The 26721-nt window shown below is 46.7% G+C and overlaps 2 protein-coding genes across 6 annotated transcripts in view; one reads left to right on the forward strand and one right to left on the reverse strand.

Annotated features, from left to right (window-relative positions):
- The window catches only part of nrg2a (neuregulin 2a), a 69357-nt gene extending 51714 nt beyond the window's left edge, over nucleotides 1-17643 (reverse strand). The window contains exon 1 of one of the 5 annotated variants that reach the window (XM_076031464.1): nucleotides 16331-17643. In XM_076031464.1, coding sequence (XP_075887579.1) covers nucleotides 16331-16739 — 409 coding nt within the window. In that variant the 5' untranslated portion in view covers nucleotides 16740-17643. The remainder of the gene's footprint in view (nucleotides 1-16330) is intronic. The other 4 variants (XM_076031460.1, XM_076031462.1, XM_076031465.1 and 1 more) reach the window with 4 other exon arrangements.
- Nucleotides 17644-19030: 1387 nt separating this feature from the next.
- puraa (purine-rich element binding protein Aa) lies at nucleotides 19031-26497 on the forward strand. Its single transcript, XM_076031476.1, has 2 exons — nucleotides 19031-19181; nucleotides 22380-26497. Exon 2 carries the CDS (start codon nucleotides 22493-22495, stop codon nucleotides 23348-23350), a length of 858 nt encoding a protein of 285 aa, XP_075887591.1. The 5' UTR covers nucleotides 19031-19181; nucleotides 22380-22492; the 3' UTR covers nucleotides 23351-26497.
- Nucleotides 26498-26721: the final 224 nt, after the last annotated feature.

Genomic DNA, 26721 nt, shown 5'->3' on the forward strand with positions numbered 1-26721 from the left:
GACACGGAAGAGTTTGGAAGCGCTGAAAAAGCGAAAAAGGAAGCAGATCCCCGGGGCGGGCCGGGGCTCGCTGACGTTTCCGCAGCACATAGCTGTCGCCATGGCAACCGCAGTCTTAAGGGTAGCAACCGGAGAGAGAGCGAGAGAGAGAGAGGGAGAGAGAGAGAGGGAGAGAGAGAGAGACAGGGGCGCTCGCGGGAAGGCATGATGAGGCAGGAGAGAAAAAGAAAAAATAACACAAAGAAGGACCTGCTTTGTGTTCTTATTATTTTCTTCATCTCTTCTCGCGAGCCTCTCTCTCTCTCTCTCTCTCTCTCTCTCTCTCTCTCTCTCTCTCTCTCTCTCTCTCTCCATCTCTCTCTCGACTGCAGAAAGAAGAGCAAGGCTGAGATAGAGAGAGAGAGGGAGAGGGAGCGGTGCAGAGCCTGCTGGGAAACACTGCAGCAGCATCTCGGCGACGACAAACATCAGCACTGAGCATGCTCACACCGCCCAGAGAGACGCTGCTCTGCTCTCCGGGGCCCCCCGCAGTTCAGCCGCTTCCACTCCCAGCCGCCACCGCCACCGCCACCGCCACCATCACCACCTTTACCACCACCACCGCCTCGCACTCCCGTTTTTCTTTTTTTTTTTTTTTTTTGGCCTGCAAACGTAATTTGACTGATGGGGCCGATCGCTGATTAATCACCGACTCACAGTGAGATTGGGGGGGGGGGGGGTGTCAGAGGGACAGGAGAGGAGCATAGCAACTCATCAGCACAATGATACTGCAATATCAGGGTGACACACACACACACACACACACACACACACACACACACACACACACACAGAGTCCGGTAGGCAGACGTGTCTTCTGCTCCTCCAGCCAGAAAGCCTTTGTGTCACAGCTGCGATGAGGCTCGACTTGATTTCATATTTTTACATTTATTTTTTTCCACTTCAACTTGCTGCTTTGCTTGAGGATGTTTCGCTGTAACACAGTGTGAGCCCGCTCGTCCGCCCGCTCGCTGGGCTCCAGGACTGAAAGCGACCCTGATACTGAGTATGGAAGTATGTGGGAATGTGCGTGTGTGCCACGCCGACAAAGTGAGCGGCGGCGGGTGTGAGGGTGTCAACCAGCCCTTCAGCATCGGCAGGAGCTCAAAATCCCAAATGATGTAAAGCAATGATAATCACAACTAGATAAATGATAATAGCTAAACTTTCGCCAACTGATTCAAACTCCAGGGGAAAAGTTTCCATTCTGCGTCGGCACCAAACGGCCGTCCTCACCGAGAGCAAACAGCTTCTAAAGAGACAATAATAGATTTTTTTTGTGAGTGTGTGTGTGTGTGTGTGTGTGTGTGTGTGTGTGAGGGGTGGGGGGGGTGGGGTGACACGATGCGTTTATTTTTAATGACAGCTGCTGTCTGAGCTTGACTTTGATGATCCTCTTAATCAAAAATCCGCTCTATCTTCTTAAGGCTGGCGTTGCCCTGCCGCCGCCATTCCCGCTCTAGTTTCCCTCCTTTTTGAGCCAATCTATTTTCCAGAGCCTCTGTCTGTATCTCTCTCTCTCTCTCTCTCTCTCTCTCTCTCTCTCTCTCTCTCTCTCTCTCTCCCTCTCTCCGCCTGTCTCCCGTCCTTCCCTCCATATCTGTGGGGGGAGTTAAGAGGTTTGTGTGACTGCGAGATTGACTTGAAGATAGAAGCAGAGCTCGTCCACCTCCTCATTCTGCTCTCTTTCTTTCTCTCTCTCCCTCCATCTCTCCATCTCTCGCCCAGATGAATAGACAAACAGTCTCCCACATGCTCTCACAGTTTATCAAACACACACCCACATAGGGCCGGGTCTTCATGCAAACACATATGTGCGCTCTCGCCGGAGAGGACGACGCACACACTCTTAGTCTAAGTGGCCCCGGAACGTCGGCTTATACAGTGTGACGCTCAAACACAAACAAACCCCCTCAAACACGCACATACGCATCACAAACAGCGCAGGTGCGTCCACATGTGTACAGAAGACGCAGGCGGGCCATCGCTGCTTTTAATTCGGAGCAGCTTTCCGCTGGCGGCCAGGCTGTTACTCACCAGAATTCCCTGCGTAAAGACGGAGTTTGCCTTGTTTTGGAATTTTCTTTTTGGAAAGAGGTGAATCACAACATCCGGCCGTTCAGGTGGATTTCTCCCATTACACACAAGGCGGTGACTCCGCCTCCACCGAAACTCTGTATTGTTTGCTGACGTAACTGCACAGTTGTGCGGAGGCGACTCTGGGTCGACTGCGCCGCCTGCGTCCTTCCCAACCATCCCAATAATGAGCCACCGCAAACTCCTGCGTGCGTGCGAGCGTTTCGCACTTGGCAGCAGACGCATTCACGCACGCGCACGACCGACTCCAAGCTGCACGGACAAAAATTCACTCGAGGGAGGAAAAAAAACAAGGGATGGTTGGACTCTTATCAGTGCGAGTCGCCCCCTTCGAAAAACATGCGTGCATCCGCTCTGCGCTCCGCATTCTTCACATCCAATCAAATTCCTCTTTGCGCTCGGCACTCGTCCTTTATCTCCAGAATGTGCTTTTGGAGCAGCACAAACATGTCACAGTGTGACACGGCGAGACGATTCACACAGAGGCCAAGCCAGCTCACATGCTCTCGCCAGTCATTTGCATTTTTCGGCCGAAGGTTTGTGCTTATTGAGGTTCCCGTCTTATCTCCTCTGTTTGTTCTTCACCACGCGAGCGGAGGCCCTTCCTGGAAAAACAGGCCACCACGCATGTGTGAGCGTTGGATCATGCACCCGGCTGGCGTAAGCCCACATCAAGGCGGCCTCAAATTGAGTGATGCTCGATAAGTCAAGAAAGCGGCTGCGGCTCGCAGTGCCAGTTGGCCCCTCGCTGCGCCGGTGGCCGGGCAGATACGGAGGGCAGGAAGTCGGCGCTGCGTCGGGGTCATCCTCGGGCGGCGAGATGACGGGGGCCCAGCCTCCGCAAAAACCCTCTCCACCCCTGGAGGAAATCGTGAAGCTGTCGCCAGAAGGCACCGGCGCCAAAACTCAGGAGGGAGCTCAAAGCCAGCTGAAGCTGCGACGGCTGGGACATGCCAGCGAGGGCCAGTGTGAGCAGCTTAGCGGCGGACTTAGCTTTAGCTTTAGCTTTAGCCCCAAAAAAATCTAATAGTTGCGTTGAAGCCAACAGAGTATTATTTTGTTGCTCAAACGGGCAGAAAGTAACACCAAACCGTGATTCTGTGGCTGCGATGAAAGGCTGAGGTGTTGTTTTTAATTCTAATGAAATTAAAATCAAGTAAAAGTGGCGGCTTTTAACAAAAAGATAAAAGGTGGCGTCTGGCAGAAATGGTCGCTGCTTGAGTTGTCGGCAGTGGTTTCCTGACCTGTGGCCATCAGCCGGGTGATAACCCATGGATGTATTATAAGAACTGGATACCGGACTGGCAATATGGTGGCACACCGATTTTCCCCAGTGGCCATTCGAGGTACTGCAGCAAAAAAATCCCATGGGCTCAAAAAGGATTTTTCCCATAGAGCGCAATACAAAAATAAAGGCCTTTAAATCGTCTGACAGGACGACTGTGACCTGAATGCGATTCACAGCAAATCTTTCTATTCTAGATTTTTCTGTTTTGTTCTTTTAGCCGTTTAATAAAAATGATAAAGGCCAGAAAATCATCAGAAAAGAGTTCATTCCCAGCGTGACGTCACCACGGCGTACGTGCTGCTGTGCCTCAGCTCGTTCTGATTGGCTGCGTCCTGACGTGTCTGCAAGTGACCTTCTCCAGGATCGTTCTGATTGGCCAAATAGATCATGTGAGTTACAGAGGCATGATGGGAAGCGACACGACTGCGCACGCTCTATGGGCCCATTAATGCGGAAGTCAAAAACTGTTTTTTGCGCTGCTGGGCGAGCGACTCCATTGGAATGAATGGGAGCCATCTTGGAGTCTGAGGGCCTGTGATAACCACATGGAAAGTTATTGTCATGGAAACAACAGGGGAATGAAAGGAAACATGCCTAGATTATGCGTAGCAAAAGTACACATCCCAACAGATGTGATGGTGGTGGTGGTGGTGGTGGTGGGGGGGGGGGGGTGCAGAGCGGAACTAGGACTACAGGGCTTACACTACTGGGACTTTGTGTAACGCTGATCTTACCGGCTTTTTTTTTTTCTCTTTTACAACAGGGCCTGGGTGAGGAATGCTGCTCTCTCATTTAGGGTAAAACACCCCCCCAACCCCCCGGAGTTGAGGGGTATCGATATCACAAGGGAGATGTATTCCTCTTTTCCTTTGTCTGCATGTGCTGCAGCGAGATGATGGCGAGCGCTGCTGGTCTGGTGGGCCAGCTGGGACACATCTCAGTTCGCCCCGCACGCACGCACGCACGCTCCTACACGCACACACACAGAGGCCCGCGGGTCGCGCGTGGGCGCGTACTCTCACTCACTCTGCGTACACACACACAAAGACACACACACACACACACACACACACACACACACACACACACACACAGACACACGGAGACAGACGCGGAGGGTTTTCTTTAACGCTGGCCGCTATCTTTCAACAACAAGCCGAGCAGGGACCAGACGGAAAGAGGTCCTATTTGTGCAGGAAGATAAATACACTTCTGCACTCAGTCCTGTCCCCTCCAGATTAGAGCAACACAATATTGAGCAGGAGCACTGGTGGAAGGTCAGTAGAAAGCAGGGCTAAAGGATAGAGTAACAGCGTGCTAGCAAAATACCCCCCCACCCCACCACCACCACCACCTCCCTCCACCCACCCAGCTAGCAAACACAGACTCATGCACACGCACAAACTTTGTGTGACTGACGCGGAAACATCACGTCCTCCATGTGTGAACATCAGCATCAAGTTCTACATTCAGCTGTTTTCTTTTCCAAAATATTTTCATTGATAAACAGGCGGGGGGGGGGGAAAGTGTTAGGTTAAGAATCGGCTCTAGTTTCCAGGTGGACTTCCTTTTAGTGCACTCACCCATATTAACCCACAGGCGCCCTTGTGCTTGGGCACGGTTCCATCCAGCTCCAAACTGAATGTGTCGGCTGGATGAGGGCCACGCAAGCGCAAGAACTTTGTTTTGTTTTTGTATTTTCTTCTGGATAATAAACCAACAAACATAATATTCACTTGCATTTGCTATGTGCCAGTCTAACGACAGCCGCACCCTTCTAAATGACACCGCGCAATTGTTCCTGGGGATCACGACTGGTTCGACTTTCCCAAAACGTTGCTCCACTTCCGCGCCACACAGAACTTCTGGGGTTTCGACAGAATCAAACTACGCACACGACCACTTGAGGGCAGCTTACAGTCTTCTTATGAATTGTGTGAATCAGATTTCTGGTCATCAATGACGAGGGAAAAAAAAAAAAAACAGCACAACCGAAGTCTTTAAATATCCGCAACCGTGTGTTTACATCCAGCGCGGCAATCGTCAAGGGTGTCGATTTGTTTACGAGTCACTCCTCGGGTGAATCAGCGCTGTCGTACTACTTTATCGTCTCCGCCTTTTCTTTTTTTTTTGCTTTGCTTTGGCGTTACGTGTCGGATGGCACCACTCGATAGCAGACCTTCGGGATTAGGCAATGCATCAGTCCTCTGCTATTATGGCACCGGTATCCTCCCACACGGTGCCGAGCACGAACCCCGGCGTCAGAGCGGCAGGAGACCCGCGCCTCCACTCAGAGGAAACAATTTTTTTTTCTTTCTTTCTTTTTTTTTTTGTTCTCTTGGTCTACTTCCAAACGTTGCAAACAAGCCATTCCATTCTGTTTAAAGTCTTTTCATGTTAAGACACACATCAATCCACACCTACAACATACCTGAGGAAACAAACCCTCTCTCAGGATATGTACTGTGTGTGTGGAGTGAACATGGCCGGACACGTCTCTTAAACACACCGGGAGGCGCCCAGCGGGAGTGCCGGCAGCCCCTCTTTTCAACACTTCAGCAACGCTGCACACAAACACAGTTGCCCTTCCCATGCTCCTTTTGTCTGCGTATCGTTTCAGTCGGAGTTCCTGTCATGGACACTGTCAGCGACCTCTGGACATTCAGAGCCGCCTCGCCTCGCCTCGCCCCCGCCTCGCCCCCCGCCTGCCCGCCGTTTGGACAAACATCAGGCGCGCCGCCTTGTTTTCCAGGTGCCGCCGCAGCACAACAAGCGACACGCGAGCAAACCGACGCAGGGGGAAACATGCATATGCTTGCCGACTGTTGAATTATGGCAAATGCTCTTTGCAAAAAATTCAGACAATTACCCGAAGAATAACACACCCAGGCACTGGCAGGCGTCTGCGCAGACCTGGGGAAGAAACCTATTTAGCGTGATTGCTCTCCTTAAGACAGCCACTGAAGTGAAACCGACTCGACTTTACGCAAACAACCAGAATTGCGAGAAACCTGATTTATGCGGAACATGTGGCTAAAGAGTTTCTTTTCTTTTCTTTTCTTTTCGCTCAGTTGTTTTTTTTTTTTAAACAGACTTTCAGGCATCGTGCCAGTCCGAGTCAGTCACTGTGTGCAGCCATGACTGTGTTGGAAAAAAACAAACTTTATCGCCACAACACGGCCCGAATGACACCGAGGAGAGTGTTATTAGTGTCATCAAATCATGACGGAGCAAAACTTGGCCTGAATCTGCGAATTAAAGCGGGAAAAGGACCGGAAGGTGGAGGACGGTCAGAAGTGAGGAAATGGCCCAAAGCCTGCAGCTAATGAGTGGCAGAGAGAGAGAGAGAGAGAGAGAGAGAGAGAGAGAGAGAGAGAGAGAGGGAGGGAGCAGAGGGGGGGCGGGGGGGGAGGGGGGGGGCATCGTCTGCACTGTCCTTCACCATGACGCTGCCTCCTCTGGCTCCCCCGACGGTCCGGCAGAAGAAGATGATGCAATGGGCAGATTTACCAACAGGCAGCAGATCCGCAAAGTGTCTTAATGCACATGCACGTCACCGCTGGAGCTGCGCACAAATTTAGACAGTGACGTGCGCTGCAACAGAGCGACCTGGCGGCCTGCCTGCCTCCTCGCTGCAGCCTCCGTGACGCAAACTTTGGCCCGTCACTCTAACGGCCACCAGGAGAAAAAGCCAGCGCAGTTTTACTTCTCCATCCAGAGATCTGCCCGGGCGACCCTGCCGCCTGACTTCGGCCAGTGGCAAAGAAAGGAATCGCTTCCTTCTTTTCTCTTTTTTTTTTTTTTTCCAAACTCTTGTGTGACGCCGACGCCATGCACGGCTGACATTCACGACCTTAAGCTGTTTACACAAAGCTTTGATATCCGGCGGCCCGAGGAGCCCCGACGTCACCTACAGAGCACTCTATGGAATATTATGGAATGTGTTTTCCCCGCTGCTACGCCGACAGCTAGCAAAAGAAAAAAGAAAAGAAAAATCCACCGGCATGGGAACATGGAAATTTGTGCCTGCCAGCTTCGCCCTCCCTCTCCCTCCCCCTCTTCCCTCCGCCCTCCCTCCCTCCATCCCTGCCCCCCCCCCCCCTCTCTCTCCCCGAGTAGAGCGAGCGAGCGGGCTACTCTTGTGCGACGCGCCAAAGCTGCGGCGTGATTTTCTGTAGCTTGACACACTGACAGCGCGGCTGCCCGAACACAATCGCACAGTTCACACAATATGTGCCGCCAATATTAGCCTGCGTTTCTGCAAGAAAAGCGAGACCAGGCACCGGTGGTGGATCGTCGGGGGGGGGGGGGGGGGGTAGAAAGATAAAACACGCCACTGTAACCAGCCTGATCTCCAATGGACTCAAGCGGCTTAATCAGATTTTAGATCACTGAAAAATGAGCTTACTTGGGTATTTCAGAGTTATGCCATTTACATTCACTGACTCAGAGCTGGATTAGCAGGCTAAACATGGTTCATAATGGACCTGTCGGCCAGTGGAATCAGAGTTAACTGCATGTGGAACAAAGTAAACAGCCCCGAAATTCAATTAATGGAAACTTTTTCTTTCGTTCCAAGTCTCCGTTAATCTGCTGTTCATGAGTAGGGAGCACACACACACACACACACACACACATAAGTGTGTTATTTTATGAGGCATTCCAGACTCCTTGCCAGATCAGAGGAATAATGATATTTTATGAATGGTGCTGAATGATTGATCGGATTTTCGGCCGCGTTGCTGTTTTCTGGTTGCAGTGGATCGCCGCGTGCTCGCGCGCCAGGCCCGCGCAAAAAGGCACGTACGGAGGTCCACTGCGGGCCCGACTTTGTGCCGAGCGCTTCCCCGCAACTTCAAAGGGTTAACTTTGTCGACAACCTTTCATGCTGTGCACAGGGGGGGGGAAGGGGGAGGGGGGGCTTTTAAATATTTAATCACTTGCACTGGCTGCAGCCTGTTAAAGGAAGAGGATTGCAGCCCAAGATAGCTGCATTTATTGAATGATTCAAAAGGCAGGGTAAACCTAAACTGTCTTCACAGGGCAGTGGCTTGCAAGGCATCAACAGACAGAGCACTGCTGTCAGGTGGAGGAGAGTCGTCAGAAAGACAAGACAGCTTTTCTTTTATATCATTTAAATGTTCATTTTTAGAATAATGGTCACATCTATCTTTATTTGTCCCTTTCTTGGAAGAAATCAACGCTCCGGACGCCTTCGCGTCTTCTTTCTATCACACTGTCATGCGAAAGTTAATTACGTTCTTTTCTCATTTTGTCCGCCACCGCCGTCATCTGCAGGACGAGATCTGACTTCGCTCCGACCTCGTGCACAGTCGCATCACCCTGCGGGACTCCATTAGTTTGGTCTCAAGAACACTTTGACTGCAGTATCGCCGCTCTGGCAGCGGCTACATGGCCTCTTCTGCTCTGCAATGACAAATCCAAATGACAGCGAGATGCGGTTGTTATCCCGTACACATCTGCTGGCCCTGGCGCAGCTTTTTCTCTCTTTTTTTTTTTTGTCTTTGTTTGACACGGCTCCAGCCGCAGGGGCCAGGACGGCAACAACTGCTGTGACATTCCCAGCGGACTCATCCCTTTCCACTTTTCACCGTTTCCCCCTGCTTCCTGATCCTGATCACATACTGCCTCATGGTGGTGGAGGCGACATTCTTCAGTGGGGCCGAGTATTTTCTGAGGCCCTAATTGTTGCAGAAAAAAGCAGAGAGGCTTCAGCTGTGATCAAAGGGGCTGGAGTCGGGAGATGGCGACGCTTGTTTTTTTTTGTTTTTTTTCTCCCCCCCCACTACGCTGCTGTTCTGTTCAGCGAACGTACTGCAGAGTCTTTTGTTTTCATGTGTAAGTTTAGTTGTTACAGAGCAAGCAAGCACATGCTGCCGGCCAGGAACAGCAGTCTGCAGCAATGGCACAATAACGCTCCTGGAGACACTTCAAACTAGTTTCAATATGTTTTAAGAAGGACTACAGGGAAAAAAATAAGATAAATCAATTTTGAAACATTGAATTCTGCACAATCTCTGCCTTAGGGAAAGCGGAGATTTAAGATTGCAAACATTACGGCAATTTGTGACGTGAAATTTAAAGAAAAGTTTCATATTAGAGATATATCATAGCAGGCTTCTGCAGGGTTTTTTCTAATGATCCAATCAGTCTTCTCTACGTGGCAAACTCGCTTTGTAACAACAATAAAGCAATGCAAATAATAAAAATCATTACTTTAAAATCCATCCATTTTCCATACCCGCTTAGTCCCAAGCTCAGGCTCACAGGGGTCTGCTGGAGCCTCTCCCAGCTGTCTTAGGGCAAAGGCAGGGGACACCCTGGACAAGTCGCCAGTTCATCGCAGGGTCACATAGAAACAAACAACCATTCACACACACACACACACACACACACACACACACACACACACACACACACACACACCTACGGACAATTTAGAGTGTTCAATTGACCTCACATGCATGTTTTTGGACTGTGGGAGGAAGCCGGAGAACCCGGAGAGAACCCACGCAGACACAGGGAGAACATGCAAACTCCACACAGAAAGGTCTCAGGTCCGGGCCCCGGAATCAAACCCACAACCTTTTTGCTGTGAGGCGGCAGCGCTAACCACTGCTCCACCGTGTCGCCCTACTTTAAAATCATTTTTCATATATATTAACTGCTCCCATATTCTTATGAAAAGGCTGAAGATGGTGATTAGCTCTCAGCCAGCTGCTATTTTTTATTTATGTTTTTTGTAACTACTTTGATATTCCTCCTCAGGTATATTCATCATGCAAAACAGCATCTAGTTGTAGTTTAACTTTGATCATTTTGAAATTCTGCACCAAATCGCTCTGGTTTTTCTTTTTTCAAGCCAGAGATTAATGTCGATGATTGCTCGTGACACTGTGTGCATGCTAAATGAAACTAATCTGCATTCGCACCAGCTGTCAAACTGGTCGTTCGTCCTGCGCGAGCACCACCGCATCCTTCCTAACAACCCAAGGGGCCCTGCCACTGCGGAGCAGCCTTGTTTATAAGTGCCTGACTGTTGAAATGGACCAGGTCGAAGGAACCCTGGCCTGAAATCCAAAATTCATTTGAACTAAAAACCAAAAAAAAGAAAAAAAAAGAAGAAGAGGTTGGTCACAGGTTACTAATACTAAAATCCACTTAAGATGGAATGCGGGCTAATACTTTCAGCTCGCAGCCACAATTGAGATTTTGGCATTTCAGATATAATTCTGAATCTGCTCATAATCATACAAAGTATTTCACTGAACGCAGAAAGTCAAAGGGCAACTTAAACAAGCACTAAAAAGTACAGAAAATATTTGACACAGCTGAGTGATTATGCTGCTAATGATAAACCGCACAGAGTGGTTAGCTGGCAGTAGTTTCAGCTCCATAAAGGCCAGAACGCTGGTACAGCAGACATTGGAACGCATTTATAGAACCAGATTTTACTTAACTATTGGAAAAGTATTTTATTTTTGTGGTAGTAGTACTAGTAGCATTAATATGTGGGTTGCATAAATCAAGATAAAGAAAAACATAAAGATGAGAATGGAAGGCCAGGAGCTAAAAGGCTGGTTACTCCATAAAGACTTGTTTGTGTAGCGTCCAAGTGTACAACAACCAGACACAACATTACAACCGCTGACAGTTTACTGATACAAGCTTTCATTAGCTCGCTGCGGTGCTCGTCGCACAGCGAAATCCTGCATCCTGCCATTCATGTGGATCCTAGCTGACACAAGTCTTGCACTTAAAACCGCACTGCAGACAGAGCACGCACACACACGCACACACGCACACACACACACACGCTCACGCAGCGTCTGAACACAATGATGACGCTGGTTCCACAGCAGGACAAAGCACGCTGCCAGCCATAAACACTGAACGGAGCCTTGGGCGTCCACCTGGCCTCGAAAAATGGCCCAGATAGGAATCAGATTGAGGGGTGCCTGCAGAATTACAGGCATGGAGCGCTGATGGCACAGAGGGAGGGAGGGAGGGAGGGCTGCCTTTGTCTAAAACAATGTTTGGGTGGGTTACATGGGTCAAAGAGCATCAACATGAATACCGGGAGGAACTAGACCACCAGGCCATTGTACTGCAGCCGTGATCGATGTCATTCTGCCGGTGGGTCATAATGTCAGGAGGACAGATTTCAGGCTGACACAGCTCATACTGAGTCCTACTGCCTAAAACTGATATGTCCTCATTTCCCGCAAGTTTTTTTAGGGATCATTTCAAGGTCTTACTCTCATTAAACCTTACTGAATCTTCAGTTCCCCTCTGTGACGTAATGAAGCTCAGGTGGTCAATTGCTAAGCTGCTACATCAGTTAGCTCGTCTCATAAATTATAAATCCCCCCCCCAAAAAAAAAATCTGTCCTTCTTCGTGATTATAAAAAAGAACTTGGAAACCTCAGCGTAATCTCAACCATGTGTATTATCCAAAAAACTAAACTAAAACACATTCTTTAAGCGTGGCTGTTAGCTTACTGTGACTGTTCCTCTGGAACAAAATGGCCAGAACCATGAGATCCAGCGGGTGAATTATTCCACAACAAGCCAAAAGAATCTGCATTTCGTTATCAGCTAGCTTCTCTGCCAAAAGCTACAATAATTAACAGAGAGAGAGAGAGACTTTTAGATGGCTACCAGCTAAGCCAGGAGAGTATTTCTTCAAGGGAATAAATCAGCATGACAACACACTGAGGTATCTGTGCCTGGAGACCCAGCTGCGTTGGACAACACCTCCGTGTCAATGAGGCTTACAGGTTAGTGTGATATGACAGTGAGAGGAGGCTTAACTAACTGCACAGCTCCACAAAACACAAGATCCTCTTAGCAAAATACTCTGCGTCGTCACCCTGATGACTGCAGGACTCTAACACACCACTACTACTGCTACTACAGTAGACTACTACACAAAGCAGCCATGGCAATCCACTGAAAACCTCAATTTCAGCAGTACAGTTAGTAACTTACAATATATCAGGTGAGTAAAATATTCTCCCTCCAAAGACTGGCACTGATGTATTGTTCTTGGTTTAACTGGACCAGATGAGAAAACAAACCAGTTGCCTGGCCGCGTTAGTCAGGCGCAGCCAGTGGGCGGGGCTATTATTTTACTCCTGGGAAACTGGGAAAGTGAGTTTTGTCAAATACATGTATGGTGAACTCCAAAGACATCAATTTTATGATCAAAAAGGGCATGTTTAGAAAAGATTATCCCTCTTTAGTTTTGGATAACTTGAAACGGATAAATCTATTGGAATGAATATATTTTATAAAATAAAGTCACACGAACGCAAAAGCTTAGTGCAGTGGGTTATGTGGGATGTCTGCAGTTTCTCAATATATGTTTTGAATGAATACAGCTAATTTTTAGTTTGCAGAAATTGGGTTTTATGTTCAAGACAGTCATTATCCATGAAAAACTTTTACCGATGTGCAGAGTGAGTTTGACTGGCTGCCGTACGAAGGTAACTGATGAGAGGTTGAGAAATTTAAACCTCCTCCTTGATCTTAATGATGTATCCTCAACCGAGGATACAGTGTCTGCATCCTGCAGAGCATCACAGCATGACAGACTAAGCAAAGGAAAGCCTCACTGAACGAAACCAGAGAACTTAGAGAAGTTAACCAGTGTCTGCGGCGGGAAACAATAAAACAGTTAGCCTACATCCTGTTTCTATTCATCTTTTAACAGGAGTTGCTTAAAAGACAAGGCAGCATCAGCCAAAACCGCAAACAACCTGACAAAACCCTGCTGGTTTAAAGAAGCGTTCAATTCCCCCAACGCCTGAAACTCTGCATGTCCTCAAAAGCGTCCTAACCATAGCTGCGTTTCCATGGCAGTTTGTCGCAAAATAAAAGCGATTTCTCTAAAAAATTTTACAAAGTACAATTGCGATGTGCAGGTGTTTCCATTGAATGGTGTGAAGCGCATAAGCTGTAATTCTGGTCAAATTCTCTCCCGCAAGACCCCCCTTTGAGGAGGATGGAGGTACAAAACATTTTGCCATAAATCTGCATTTCCATGTTGGTTGCTGTCAAGAATGGTTGTTACATTTTTGTCTTGAATTACTTGTAAAAAAAAAAAAAAAAAAAAAAAAAAAAACATTATTGCGATTTTTAGGTTTTGTGCAATTCTAGGGGTCACGGCAACACGGCTCATGTCTTCTAATGTACAACACTCAAACAGAACTTTTGACAGAAAGAAAGTCTGAAAATGAGAAGTCAATTCCTCAAAAACACAGGACACCTCTTTTATAATTTAACAACATCAAAAATGCACCGTTATCAGAGTGGCCAAGCTGGGCTAAAAATTGGCTCCATAATTATGAAATAAAAAAAATTCCAATAAGCATACGCTATGAGCTGAGTCCATCCGTCCAGCTGGTCCTTCTCATTAGACTTCACCTCTGGCCCGGGGCAAGGGGACACTGCAGCACTGACAGCTGAAAACACTTCAATCACTCTTATCTGGACAAACACACATTCTGTACAAGACAGTTATCACCAGCGGAGAAAATTTTGGCAAATGAGCACCTCTGTCACAATCTGCTGTTGGCCAAATTGCCCTTGAATGTGCCATTAGGGCATAATGACCAACCTGTGGATGCCGGTTGATTCATGCTGCAGCCAGACGGAGCCGGCATCCGTCAGGGGGCTGCCATTCATGCCTTGTGTCTGCCTCTTTCAAAGAAGTCTCCTGATTCATGGAAGACGCGTGCCTCTGGGCGAAAAAAAAAAATCCTGCCTGTCTACCACCTCAATGCAGCAGCTGCGACCTGAATACAGCAGGACCTCGCAGTGACACATCAGTAATTGCGTTGGGCTGGTGCACGCACGGCAGCGCCGCCACGCAGATTCACTTTGCACAAGACGCACACGCTTGTAGCGAGTAATGAATCAGTGCTCTTAGACGTGGGGGATGCTCCCGTGCCAGCTGACATGCCAGTGTGTCTGCAAGCAGCGCTAGCTGACGCAATGCTACCACCTGTCTCCATACGCTCACACGGGCGCAAGCACAAAATGCAATTATCTCTCTCTACTGCGGTGGTTTTATGGGTAAAACCAAAAGCTACGGGCCTCCATTATGACACTGCTTTCATTGCACCGCCTTGATTTAGGCTGAGCTACGAAGGGAAATAAGGCTATTGTTATGTGAAGCAGTAAGAGCTAAAAGGCAGATGTAAAAAAATAAAAAAATAAAAAAATAAAATTTCATCAGTTGTAAAGCAACTGAGATTGTGGACCCAGGGGAGCTAAAGGTGATCCAAGAGCAGTACTTTAGGTTTCTTAGTCGCACGAAGAAAAAGAACAGCAGCTTCTGTTCATCTTAGTTCCTTGTCGTTGTGTAAAGGTCAATGTGAGGGGAGTGGCTGTGGTCGTCTAAGAGTGGCGTGATTAAGTTTGCAAAATAGTGATAAGATCAGTTGCAGGAGGTAAAAGCATCAGCTACATATGTACAATAAAATTTAATTAAAATGAAATGAAAGAAATGTACAGGTCACTAGGTAGACTCTGAGAAGAAGAAGATGCTGCTAGCAAGCTAAGATCATTTACAGCACAGAACAAGCATCATGTTCCATTCCTCCACAGCGAGGGAAAAGTACAAAAGTGTTGTTGTTGTTTTTTTTTAATCATAATTATTTATTATTGGTCAAACTCGCCTCATTGGCTTCGACATGTAATAATATAAAAGTGTTGTAGTGTTTTTTGCTGTCGCGCTGAAGGCTAATTGGGACATTAGTTGTAGAGTTAAGTTAAAGAATGCCACCACATAAGAAATACCGGAAGCTGTTTTAACTCCAGCCACAATTAGGGTGGAGGAGGAAATAACTCACAGTGCTCATTTACTTAGAGAATAACGTGAGTAATAAGTCACCAAAAACAGATGTGGCTTAGAAATGTGGTATCTGAACATCTTGCCATTAATAATCTTAATTAAAGCAATGGCGTGGGAACAATGAGGGGAAAGGGGTATGCAACAATGTACTACACCATAACTTCTTTGCATCAAACTAGTAAGCCGGACATTTTCATCATTCGCTTGAAGAAGAATTCAGCAACGCCATTCAGAAATTATTTCCAGCCAACATCGGAACAGCCTTTGACTGGAGAATTTTTCACAAATGCGAGTCAGAGGAGTAAAAGCTAAGTGATGCGTGGTGAAACTAGTACCATTGATTTTTTTATTTTTTTCTTCCCTGCTGCAGCCACACGAGTGCTACTCCTCTTTAGCATAGTGTGAAGGTTAAAATGCGTAAATCTGATCGTGTATTGTAATCAATCGGGGCGTGGGCCAAATATCACCCAGATGTGCGATCTTCTGACGGTTTGATTCGGACTTTCCATACGGGCGACACAGGCCGCTGTCCCTGGTGCTGAAAGTGGGCTCCACCAGATCGACGTGATAAACAGGACGGCCACGACGTTACTAAAAGACGCAAATCTGCACGTGAATAGCGAGAAAGGCGAGGGGGGGGGGAAGCCCCTGGTGAAAGCGTGTCCTAAACGCCCCGTGATGGACAACTGCAGACTGTTTGCCACACTCAAACTGCAATTCCTCACGAGCAACAGTGCGAGGCGCATGTCTCATGCAGTTCAGGGGGAAGAGAGCGGAGAGAGAAAGAGAGTTTGATTGATCATGTGGGCTATGGGAGCCAGCGAGAGTTGTCGAAAATTGCTGCATAGACGCCCCTTAGGCACCTATCTGGTACCCACTGACTCCAGAGCATCGTGCCGCGGCCACAACAAGCACCATTCACCGGGGTGCCTTTCACCATAGACCTGCGAGCCACGGGCGCCGTTATCACATTGCTCATTCTTCCGGGTTGCACTTCACCGGTAATCCACAGTGCGTTCACTTACCGCAGTCCTCACACAAGATCTTGCCAACATCCTTTTTTAGGTTCTTCCCACTAGTGTCCAGAGGCGCGAACGATGCTTTATAAACCAAGGGCTCATCAGTGGGGTCCATGAAAAAAATGTACTTGTGGTTCTTCTTCACTTTGGTGCACGGCGCGTCGGATCCGAATTCCTCCACTGTGACGAGCTGTTCTCGCTCCAGACCCCCGCTGTTGACGGGCCAAACATCCAGCACTTTGACATTCACACGGTACGGCTCCGCGGAGACGTTCCCAGGCGTAGACTGCACCTTGCCCTCGATCACCACGGTGGATTTGTAAGCCTGGTCCTGCAGGGAATTCAAACTCGGGGAGTAGCAGGCGAATGAGACCCCGATGACCAGCATGGATAAATGCACTGAATCAAGCCTCATGCCGCCTGCTTTGGCTCGGTGGTCGCTGGTCGCGTTGCGGCAGGGCTATCTCGGCTGCAGGGCGATGGCGATGGAGCTGGGTTGGATGAAGAGACGGCGGGTAGGCTCCAGTAGCACGGCAGCGCGGCAGACCTTGCATAAGTGTCCATGCCATCGGGATCCGCGGCTCTTTTCCAGTGGTTTCCAGTGGGTAAACAGCAGCTCTGAAACCGGGGAAGGTGGTGGCGGCGGCGGCGGCGGCGGCGGTGGTGGCCGAACCGCGGGGCGAAAGGCTGGCTCTCCGATTCCGGTCCCCTCGGCTAAGGCATCGTAGAGGAGGCTACCAGCGAGGAATCGGCGGATTCTCCCCTCCAGTAGATGCCCCCCTTTATGCTGCCATGGTAGCCTCGGCTGCAAGACGACGCCACTCTTATCTTTGCCCCAAAATTGCAGTGGTGGGGTATGATGATGGTTTTCCCTATCATCTGCAGCGAAGGAGGGGAACGGAGAAAACGCTGCAGTGGAGCCCAAGTTTTGGTAGTCTGCTCGCCAAGCCCGAGTCGCGGTTCATTCCAAAATAGAAATGATAGTAAAAAATCAATATGAATAATATAAAAGAAGGGTTTTCGTGGTGGGAAGGCTAAAACGCTAACGCGGAGCGCCTTCCGCCGCGGCTCTCTCCCCGCCTCCCCCACTAGCCACAGACGGAGAAAAAAATAATGCCGATTGCCAAAGGGGGGCTCTGTCAACAGAAACGCAGGAGAAGATGAGAACGATCGATCTCTTCGCCCCCCCCAGAAAAAAAAACCTTGTTCACGCGTGTCAGTCACTCCATGGCGTTTCTTATCGGTGACGATCTCGCGTTGTAATGAAACGAAATCCCAGATCCATGCCTGTCCCTCCTTCACTATCGCATCCTACTGTAGCCAAGGCATTACTCCAGTGGTGGAAGGAGGGGGCAGAAGGGGAAAAAAAGAACAAGAAGGAGAAGGAGAAAAACATTCACAAGAAATACAGCCGCATTCAGCCTGGTCCAGTGGGCCTGGCAGCCCCGGAAAAAGAAAAAAAAAACATTCATGGGGCTGCGATGACTAAGGCTGCGAAAGCGTTTCAGGTTTCCTCAAGACACTGTTCTGAATGAGTTTTGCGTCTCATCTCATTAAGTCATGCCCTGCATTCAGGTCACATTCGCCGCTTTGCCTCGGAAAAAAAAAACTGCTGTTGAAGCGCCGCATTAAATCTATACTGCCTGGGGCTGGACAGAGGGTCCACAGCGCCTGTAACACCATGTAAAGTCACTTATGGTGCACATGAATTATTAGTCTCATGCATCTTACAAGATTAATGGGACTCTAACGCATTAATAGAAAGTATGTTCAACAGTATATTCATAGCAAACATGTATATTTCAATAGATTTGTTTGGTGTTTAAATTGCAATAGCTGATTTATGACGCCATATATGTGAATATGTAGCTCACTGAGTGCTCTCTCAGTGCCACCTGCTGACCAGCGATAAGACAATTTGACACACATTCGCTGTAAACGCAACAGGAAACTTTCAAAGTTGGGAAACTTGGCCTACATGTGATCATATCGAGGAAACAAATGAAGACATCAGAGGATGTACAGCTGTCAAGACACACACACACACACACACACACACACACACACACACACACACACACACACAGTACAGTATATATCAAATATACTATATATATATATATATATATATATATATATATATATATATACATATATATATATATATATATATATATATATATATATATATATACATATATATAAAATGCAAGGCAAGCCAGGTCCTGGCTGCTCTCCATGGTTCTGAAACTTGCAGGTTAACTAAATTGGGCTTAAACACTGACGTAAACGACGGTACAAGAATGACGTAAGACACCTGTTTAAACTGAAGCCCTCTGTCCTTCAGCGTCAAGGAATGTCAATTTGCTTTAAATTAAAATGTGCAACTTCCGAACCGGGAGGCACAAGTCTGTTTTCTCTGTGCTTGCTGAGGCGTCAGTCACGGCGCAACTACCGCCGCATATCGAGCTAAACTTTGCCCTGACCAACACACGTGTTGAGTCTGCGGTTGGGGGGAGCACAGGGAAATAACATCTCTTCCTACCTGTTACAATCTGAATACAGTGCTTGCAATTCCGCAACACGACCAAGAGGGGGCGCGCGCGGCGAGCGAGCGCCTCCTCGGGTGCGCGCTGACATCAGAGGCGCTGCGTGCGGCGTGCTTGTGTCTCTTTCCGTGCGACGACACGCCGCCGTGTCTTGTCCATCTTGCAGGGCGAGCAGGACCGTCGCGCCGTCACAGCAGGGCCAGGCGGCCGCGTTCACATGCGACGTCCCGCCACTCACCGTCCATCGAGGCTGTCAGGGCGCATCCCACCGCCCAACCTCCTCCGTCCAGCAGTCTGAGCTGCACAAGGTAGGCTGGTGGTGGGATGTCACTGTGGGCTTGCAATGACGCCGTTAGATACCCGCCACTCGGATCGGTGACCACCCCGCCGCACTCTCGGGGTCCTTAAAAGTGCATCCCGGCGTGTGTGTCAGCTGTTCGGCAGTTTGCAGAAGCATGGCAGTGGTCCCCGCAGCGTGCGTGATCACGGGGGCTGCGTGTCTGAATGTAGGACAAAACTTTGTGAGGCTGCAGCTTCCTGCCAAAGTGCGACGGCAGCCTCGTCAAGTTGAGATCGACGTGGGACGTGGCGCTCAGACACGGCCACATCCACTGTCGCGATCCAAATGAGCTTTAGAAGCCTTATCAATAATAAGGCACCCATTTATTTGGCATTTTGTTTGGAGCGTATCGCAGCATCAGGTATGAGTTGAAGAGAGGCGGGGTCGGTAGATAAGAGAGAGAGAGAGAGAGAGAGAGAGAGAGAGAGAGAGAGAGAGAGAGAGAGAGAGAGAGAGAAGTGGGGTAAAAACAGACTCCATTTTGGCCTGGGAGGCCAAGATTGAAGGGGAACGTTGGTGCGAGATCAGCTGAAAATCAGTTTAACACCGTGAATCCACGCTCGAGTTAAAATGATAATAGAAATATAAAACAAAGTAAGAGCTCATCTTGAACATTTGTTGCTTTAATCCAGCAACATTTCAAACAAATCGAATGATTTATGAGCCTCCTCCTCACATTACCTCAGCCACTATGACTTACAATGTTAGAACGATAACAGTCTAAAAAAAAAAATTGTTGGATGAGACAAGTGATCCAAAATATTCAAACACATTGCTAAACTGCTGTTTTTATCTGGAGAAAATATTCAAATGCTCTTCCAATATAGAATAAACGTGAATCTGCTCAATACTGTCAATATCCCAAGCAAGTTTTGCTTTCTTTTCAAGTTAGTTTGTTAGTTTCTAAAGGTCATTGCAAATTGATTGCTTATGAGCTGATAAACCGGAGATCCGTTGCAAGGTACACGATAATGATAATGATAATAAATGTTGCCTATCTTATCGCCACAGATAATTTCTGAGAGAGGAGCGCCTCAAGGCCCAACCCTGCAGGCCGGCGTGCGCCGCAGCAACTGACAACCTGTTAAAATAAAGTCCAGCGTCAAAGCACAGCAGATTTAAAGGATCCACAAACCTCGTTCATTTCAACGTCTTTATTAAGACTTCTGCATTTTTTGGATAATATATTTTAGTCTTTTTTTTTTTTATAGCAACGCCAAAATAATTTCAGTTTTTTTTCTTCCGTCAGACCGAGTAAACATGTTATTCTTTTAAAATGTATGATGCTAATTTTGTCACTGTTATGTAACGTTTTTCTGTAATTTTTTTTAAAACATTTATTTTAAAGAAACAATATTCTCTATTTTCATGTCTTACAAGGAACAATCTACATGCGTAGAACTCAAATTCAAGGAATGTATAGATCAAAGATTTTCACGTTAATGAGTGATTATTAACAGATTATTTATATTCATACACATTTAATAAAACACTTGACAATAATTATGTTATATTTTTTTTGTTAATATCCTGATATCTTATTTTATTTAAGTGTAGGTATTGGCCCGGCCTTCTACAAAATTTTGGCGGAAAATATGTGCATCTCTTTTTATCTCCCAAACATTTTTGTCAATGAAAAGCTAATATTTTATTAGAAGAAAAGTAAATCATGCACATTTTGGTCATGGAAAAATCCATAATATTGCTATAAAGTAAACCTATATTCTCTGAGTAATGTGACGCGCATAGCGAGTTCCGCTCAGTCTTGCTGATTTAAGGGCCGACGTTAACTTAAAGTCAATATTCTACTCTAGTGAAAATAATTAATTAATTATTGATGAATTATTATTAACATGTAGTTACTGGCATCCCATTTTATTTATTTTTTTTAAAGGTCATGACTTTATTCAGAAGTTGCTTTAAGTCAAAAATATTTAATATAGCTTGAACGCCGACAGGAGACGAATGGGGGATAAACGCACATAAGTGACTTGCGGGACATCACAATGCATAAAAAAATTATATGGGGAAAATATGAGGCTGATCAGCATGTAGAAGGTCTGCAATCTGTCATGGCTGTCAATCAGGCCAAGAAGGATTTAGGGAAATTGATGGGAGGGCAGTTTTAACAGTACACAAGTTGTTACGGTTGGGAATGGGGGGGTGAAATATAAATCTATTATTTTCAGTCATTTCAATGGTGTTCAATAGTCCTTGGTTGTTTAACAAGCACTATTCTTTATATTATAAAGCAATACAACTAATGAAGGGAGCGTTCATTTTCCCTTCGTGTCAGGTTTGTGCCACTGACATCATGCCACTGACATGTGGTCCAGAAATGTGGCTACAAGATTGTGAGAGATCACGGTGGCTATACGAGCAGATTTGCGGCTGCTGTGACACTTGATATAGTTTTCTGTTTGTTTGTTTTGTTTTCCGCTGAGTCTAACAAATCCAGGTGGAGCCATTTTTGTATCTCTCACGACCTTCTGTCCATTTAACACCCGTACCTGTTTTTGTGTTTGGTGTTGGGTAATGTTGTACTCAAACGTATCCGAGAGTTCCCTTTTACGGAAATATATGGAGGAGTAGAGCTAACACCTAAGATGCAAATCCTTTAATTTATTTCGAGAGAAAAATAAAATAAAAACATAAAAAAGATTCTCCATGTTTGCTTTATGTCTGTTAAACTGACATAAAGCAAAAACCTACTGAGGACAAATGAAGGCCTCTAGAGCGCATTAACCCGCGATAGTTTTACCATTTAAAAGAACAAAATATTTTTTTTATTGTGTGCAATATTATGTGTATAGCACATGTAATGTCGAGTAACTACTGTTTGGAAACAACGTTTGAAAATCGGGCCGTTGTGATTGCAGCGCCATCATTTCCCCCCACAGGCCCTCGAGACACTTTGAGCACCCCGTTAAAAAAAAATAAAAATAAATGAACAAAATCACATTGACGTCGACATTTTGACTGCTTGGGCGTTTAAAACAGAGGGCGAGGCTCTGCTCGACTGAATCATTTCCCAAGAAGTGAAACCTAGTCGCCGTCTGCTTTGGCTTTTTAAAAACTTACGTAAGTGAAAGTGTGCGCCTGTGCTGCCGTTCACGCTCTCTCTGACCGTGTGACTGCTTCTCCGTCTCTTCCCCCTGCGCCGCAGATCTCGCGAGAACTCCCGTGACTGGCCGTGGCTTTGCAGCAGCAGCAGCAACAGCAGCAGACGAGAAGAGAAGGCAGGCAGGCAGGCAGGCAGGCAGGAAGGCAGGCGGCATCATGGCGGACAGAGACAGTGGAAGTGAGCAGGGAGGAGCAGCCATGGGCCCGGGCTTCGGCTCCATGCACCTGGCGGCCGGAGGGGCCGGCTCGGCTACCGGCCTCCAGCACGAGACGCAGGAGCTGGCGTCCAAGCGGGTTGACATCCAGAACAAACGCTTCTATTTGGACGTAAAGCAGAACGCCAAGGGCCGCTTCCTAAAGATAGCAGAAGTCGGGGCCGGCGGAAACAAGAGCCGCCTCACGCTCTCCATGTCCGTGGCGGTCGAGTTCCGTGACTACTTGGGGGACTTCATCGAGCACTATGCCCAGCTGGGTCCGTCGAACCCGGCGCTGGTGCAGGACGAGCCGAGGCGGGCACTCAAGAGCGAGTTCTTGGTCCGCGAGAATAGGAAGTACTACATGGATCTGAAAGAGAACCAGCGGGGACGCTTCCTGAGGATCCGGCAGACCGTGAACCGGGGGCCCGGTTTGGGATCGACGCAGGGTCAGACCATCGCTCTGCCCGCCCAGGGACTTATTGAGTTTCGCGACGCTTTGGCGAAACTTATTGACGATTACGGCGTGGAGGACGAGCCCGCGGAGTTGCCCGAGGGCTCGTCATTTCCTGTGGACAACAAGCGCTTCTTCTTCGACGTGGGATCCAACAAGTACGGCGTGTTTATGCGGGTAAGCGAGGTGAAGCCCACGTACCGCAACTCGATCACGGTTCCGTACAAAGTGTGGTCCAAATTTGGGAATACTTTCAGTAAATACGCCGAGGACATGAAGAAGATCCAGGAGAAGCAGCGGGAGAAAAGGGCATGCGAGCTGCAGCAACAAGAGGAGATGCCGGCGGACGATGGGGACGAGGATTGATGAAGACAGCAACAAGATGCAAAAGTAATGAGAAATAACACGAGAGAGAGAGAGAGAGAGAGAGAGAGAGAGAGAGAGAGAGAGAGAGAGAGAGAGAAAGCCGATATAATGAAAAAAACAAACAAACAACAACTCTACTGTATAAAGAAAGAAATCTAAAGATTTAACTGTAACGGTTTAACAACGAGGGAGCATCAACCACAATATAAGAAACCTCCACAACCTGACAGTTATGACATGTTGTCACTCATCGCTGGATGTTACCCCACTTATCCACCATTAATACAGTTAACAGGCTGCTAAACAAAGTAATAACATTATATTTGAACATTGTTTCCTACTTGACAAACAATATTGAACGGAGTGTTTATTTCCCTTATTATTATTATTATTGTTATTATTATTATTATTATTATTAACAGAGAATTTTTTATACCAGTTAAAGCTATTGTACAAAAAAGTGTTTGCAATGTTCAAATGGAATTATTGCAGAGTTTCGAGGAAAAAAAAGTGTTGCTTTTCGCGTGAGCTAATGACTTCAGCACAAATCCGATATTTTAAATTTTAAACCAAAATTGAGAAAACTTTGTAAAAGGTTGTCACGTACTTGTCATCCTATTTACCTTTACCTGTGAGTACAGATGTGTTTACACATAAATCATACGAGGGCTAGGCCTGCTTCAGAGGACTGGTTAGATGTCATGCAGTATATATATATATATATATATATATATATATATATATATATATATATATATATGAAAAAAAACGACAACAACCCCGGAACATATAGGAACTTTCATGAAATGAAATAAGTGCTATTTGTTGTGCAATATGCATCGCAAAAAGAATCAAAAATATATTGAAGTGGTCAGTGGATTTTTGACATATTTGCCAGTGGCATTCAAAGAGATATTAATATTGTAATTATGTTTCTGTTGAAACTGTTGCCATGCAGATGGATATATATATATTATAGACTACCTTTGTGTCTCGTTGTTAATGCAATGTCTTCATTTTAAAGGTACTAAATGTGTATTTGATAGAGAAAAATGCAGTGGCAACATGTAGCAAATGGCCTGAATTGCAGACGACCTTACAAGCGAAACTCCCCAACACGTGCTCCGCCCATCGGCCCGGCAGTCAAAACTCAAAGCGAAAAAAGGCGACTCGGCAGAAACTCAGCAGAACTTTATTGGGGTTGACACCCGGAAACTGGAACACTTTTCTTTTTTTGTGTGTGTGATCTTGTTTGGTTAGTCGACGGTCCAAGCGGTGCCAAGGAGTGCTGTTGCTGCATGTTAATCTGCCATCAACATAGATTTCGTTGGCCTCCCAAAATATGGGCTCAAGGACTTCCTCCATATCGTTATCTGTCTATAGTGTATGAATCTCAAGCTTGACTTCTGAGTGATTTCCATCCAAAGGCTTGGTGTAGTCGTAGTGGAAGTCGTTTTGAAGTGTGATTGTAACACGGAGTGACTTTGTGACCTGTAATCTAAAACAAACAACTATCACCATCACACTAAGAGGAGGGCTACTGTGGAGCGCCACTGGATAAGCCAAGTTTAGGACGGTTCAGCGTTTGTTTGTTTGATTGTCTGTTTTGTTTTCTTTCTGACTTTGTCGGCGAACCTCCAGTTGCTTGTCGCTGGATGCGCCCGTCCCTGTGAGTTTAGGATCTCAAGACGTCAAGTCCAACGGAGCTTCTTTGGATACAAATTCCGAGCTCTACTTCCAGATTTGCGAGCCCAGAACCGTGGAGCTACTTGTGGTTTGGGGTTGGTGAGATTCAGTTTTGGTCTAATTGTAAATATTTGGGCTGCCACTCGGAGAAAAAAGAAGAAAAAAAAAAAACGACTGGTCGCAAACCAGTTCAGTCGCATCTCATAGATGCGTGATAGCAGTTTTATAAACTCTGCCAGTGAGCTCCACAGAAACTGGCAACAATCAGATAATGTTAGATTTTACCTCAGCAGTGAATTCAGCGATTGCTCCCATGTTTAGATTGACTGGAAACCAGCAAACTAGACTGTCCTTGACCACCTATTTCTGGAGCCTCTAGTATAGCCGAAAAGATACCTGATCGGGAGCATCCTCTTCAGCATACAAACAACCTGGTGCCTTACACACTCCGCATGCTTACACGATGGCCTGGTGCTTTGGATCGCAGTTCTTGGCTCTTTTCTGTTTTTCTCGTCGCGTTTTCCTTTCTGCCATGTCCGCGTCTCGGCCCCCTTGTGTGCTAGCGCACAACTTGTGGTGCTAAAAGGGTTTGTCGCAAAAAAAAAAAAAAGCAACCCAAGACGAAGAAAAGAAAAATAATACGCGACCTTCCTTCTTCCTCGACGCTTTTTGCCATGCCCCCATCCCCTCAGCCATCCAGGTATCGGCCTACATGTAAACATTGAAGCGGGTGGTCACCTAGATGCAAGATGATGCAGGAGAGTTGGCCCTCTGCTCGCCACGCGTACTCAGCGGCCAGAGCAGAGGCTGATGGTGAACGTCGGCTGCGGCCACGGCCCGGATAGTTGTCGTGAGTCGCTCAAGTCACGGGGAGCAGCAAGTACGTCTTGCTTTCGTTCATGTTTTTACCTAGTTTTACCTTTCCAGCATTATTCCACATCATTATTTTAGATTTTTTTTTTTTTTGTTTGTTTTGTTTTGTTTGTTTTTTGTGTTTTTTCATTTCACGTTGGAATGTTTTTGCCCACAAAAAATATATCTATTTTTTCTGTGCAACATTTCATCACTGTGTGCAATATCGTATGTGCCAATGGTGGCAATATGTATATCAATTAAATATATGATTACTATTTAAAACAAAAAAAAAAGCATGTGGCTGAATTCCATGTTTTATTTCTCATGAAGGAGTTGTATGCCTTTATTTGCACTTAAAAGCTCCATCGTATGGAAGTTTAGTAAACCAAGGTCTTAGCTGCCTGTCGCGGGGAAGCAGTTCACACAAGTACTTTGCCCTGAAGTAGAACAATGTTGTTGCAAGTGCGCCTCTCCATAGGAAAATGTCAATCTTGGCTTATGAGTTGTCGCAAGTAGAAAACAAACATGCGGTGTAGTTTTTTGTGAAAAGAAAAAGTTCAATTAAATCTCCTATTTAGCTTTAAGCTAAAGAAAAAAAAAGAAGAAGAAGAAGAAGAAGAAGAAGGAAATAAAAGAAAAGGTGCTTCAGTGCGATCCTCATTAAGGTGTGTGGTGAACTGTCTCTAGTGTTTTTTGTGTGTAGCACTTTCCCGGGTTAATGAAATGCCTGACCAATACTTGTTATCAATGATCTCAACAAAGAATGTTTTCTTTTGTGTTTTTTTGTTTTGTTTTGTTTTGTTTTTTAAAGATGGGTTTTAATTTGCTCA

This window comes from Nelusetta ayraudi, unplaced genomic scaffold (assembly GCF_046127955.1).
Source record: "Nelusetta ayraudi isolate G7.1 ecotype Tasmania unplaced genomic scaffold, CSIRO-AGI_Nayr_v1 ptg000033l, whole genome shotgun sequence".
Lineage (NCBI taxonomy): Eukaryota > Metazoa > Chordata > Actinopteri > Tetraodontiformes > Monacanthidae > Nelusetta > Nelusetta ayraudi.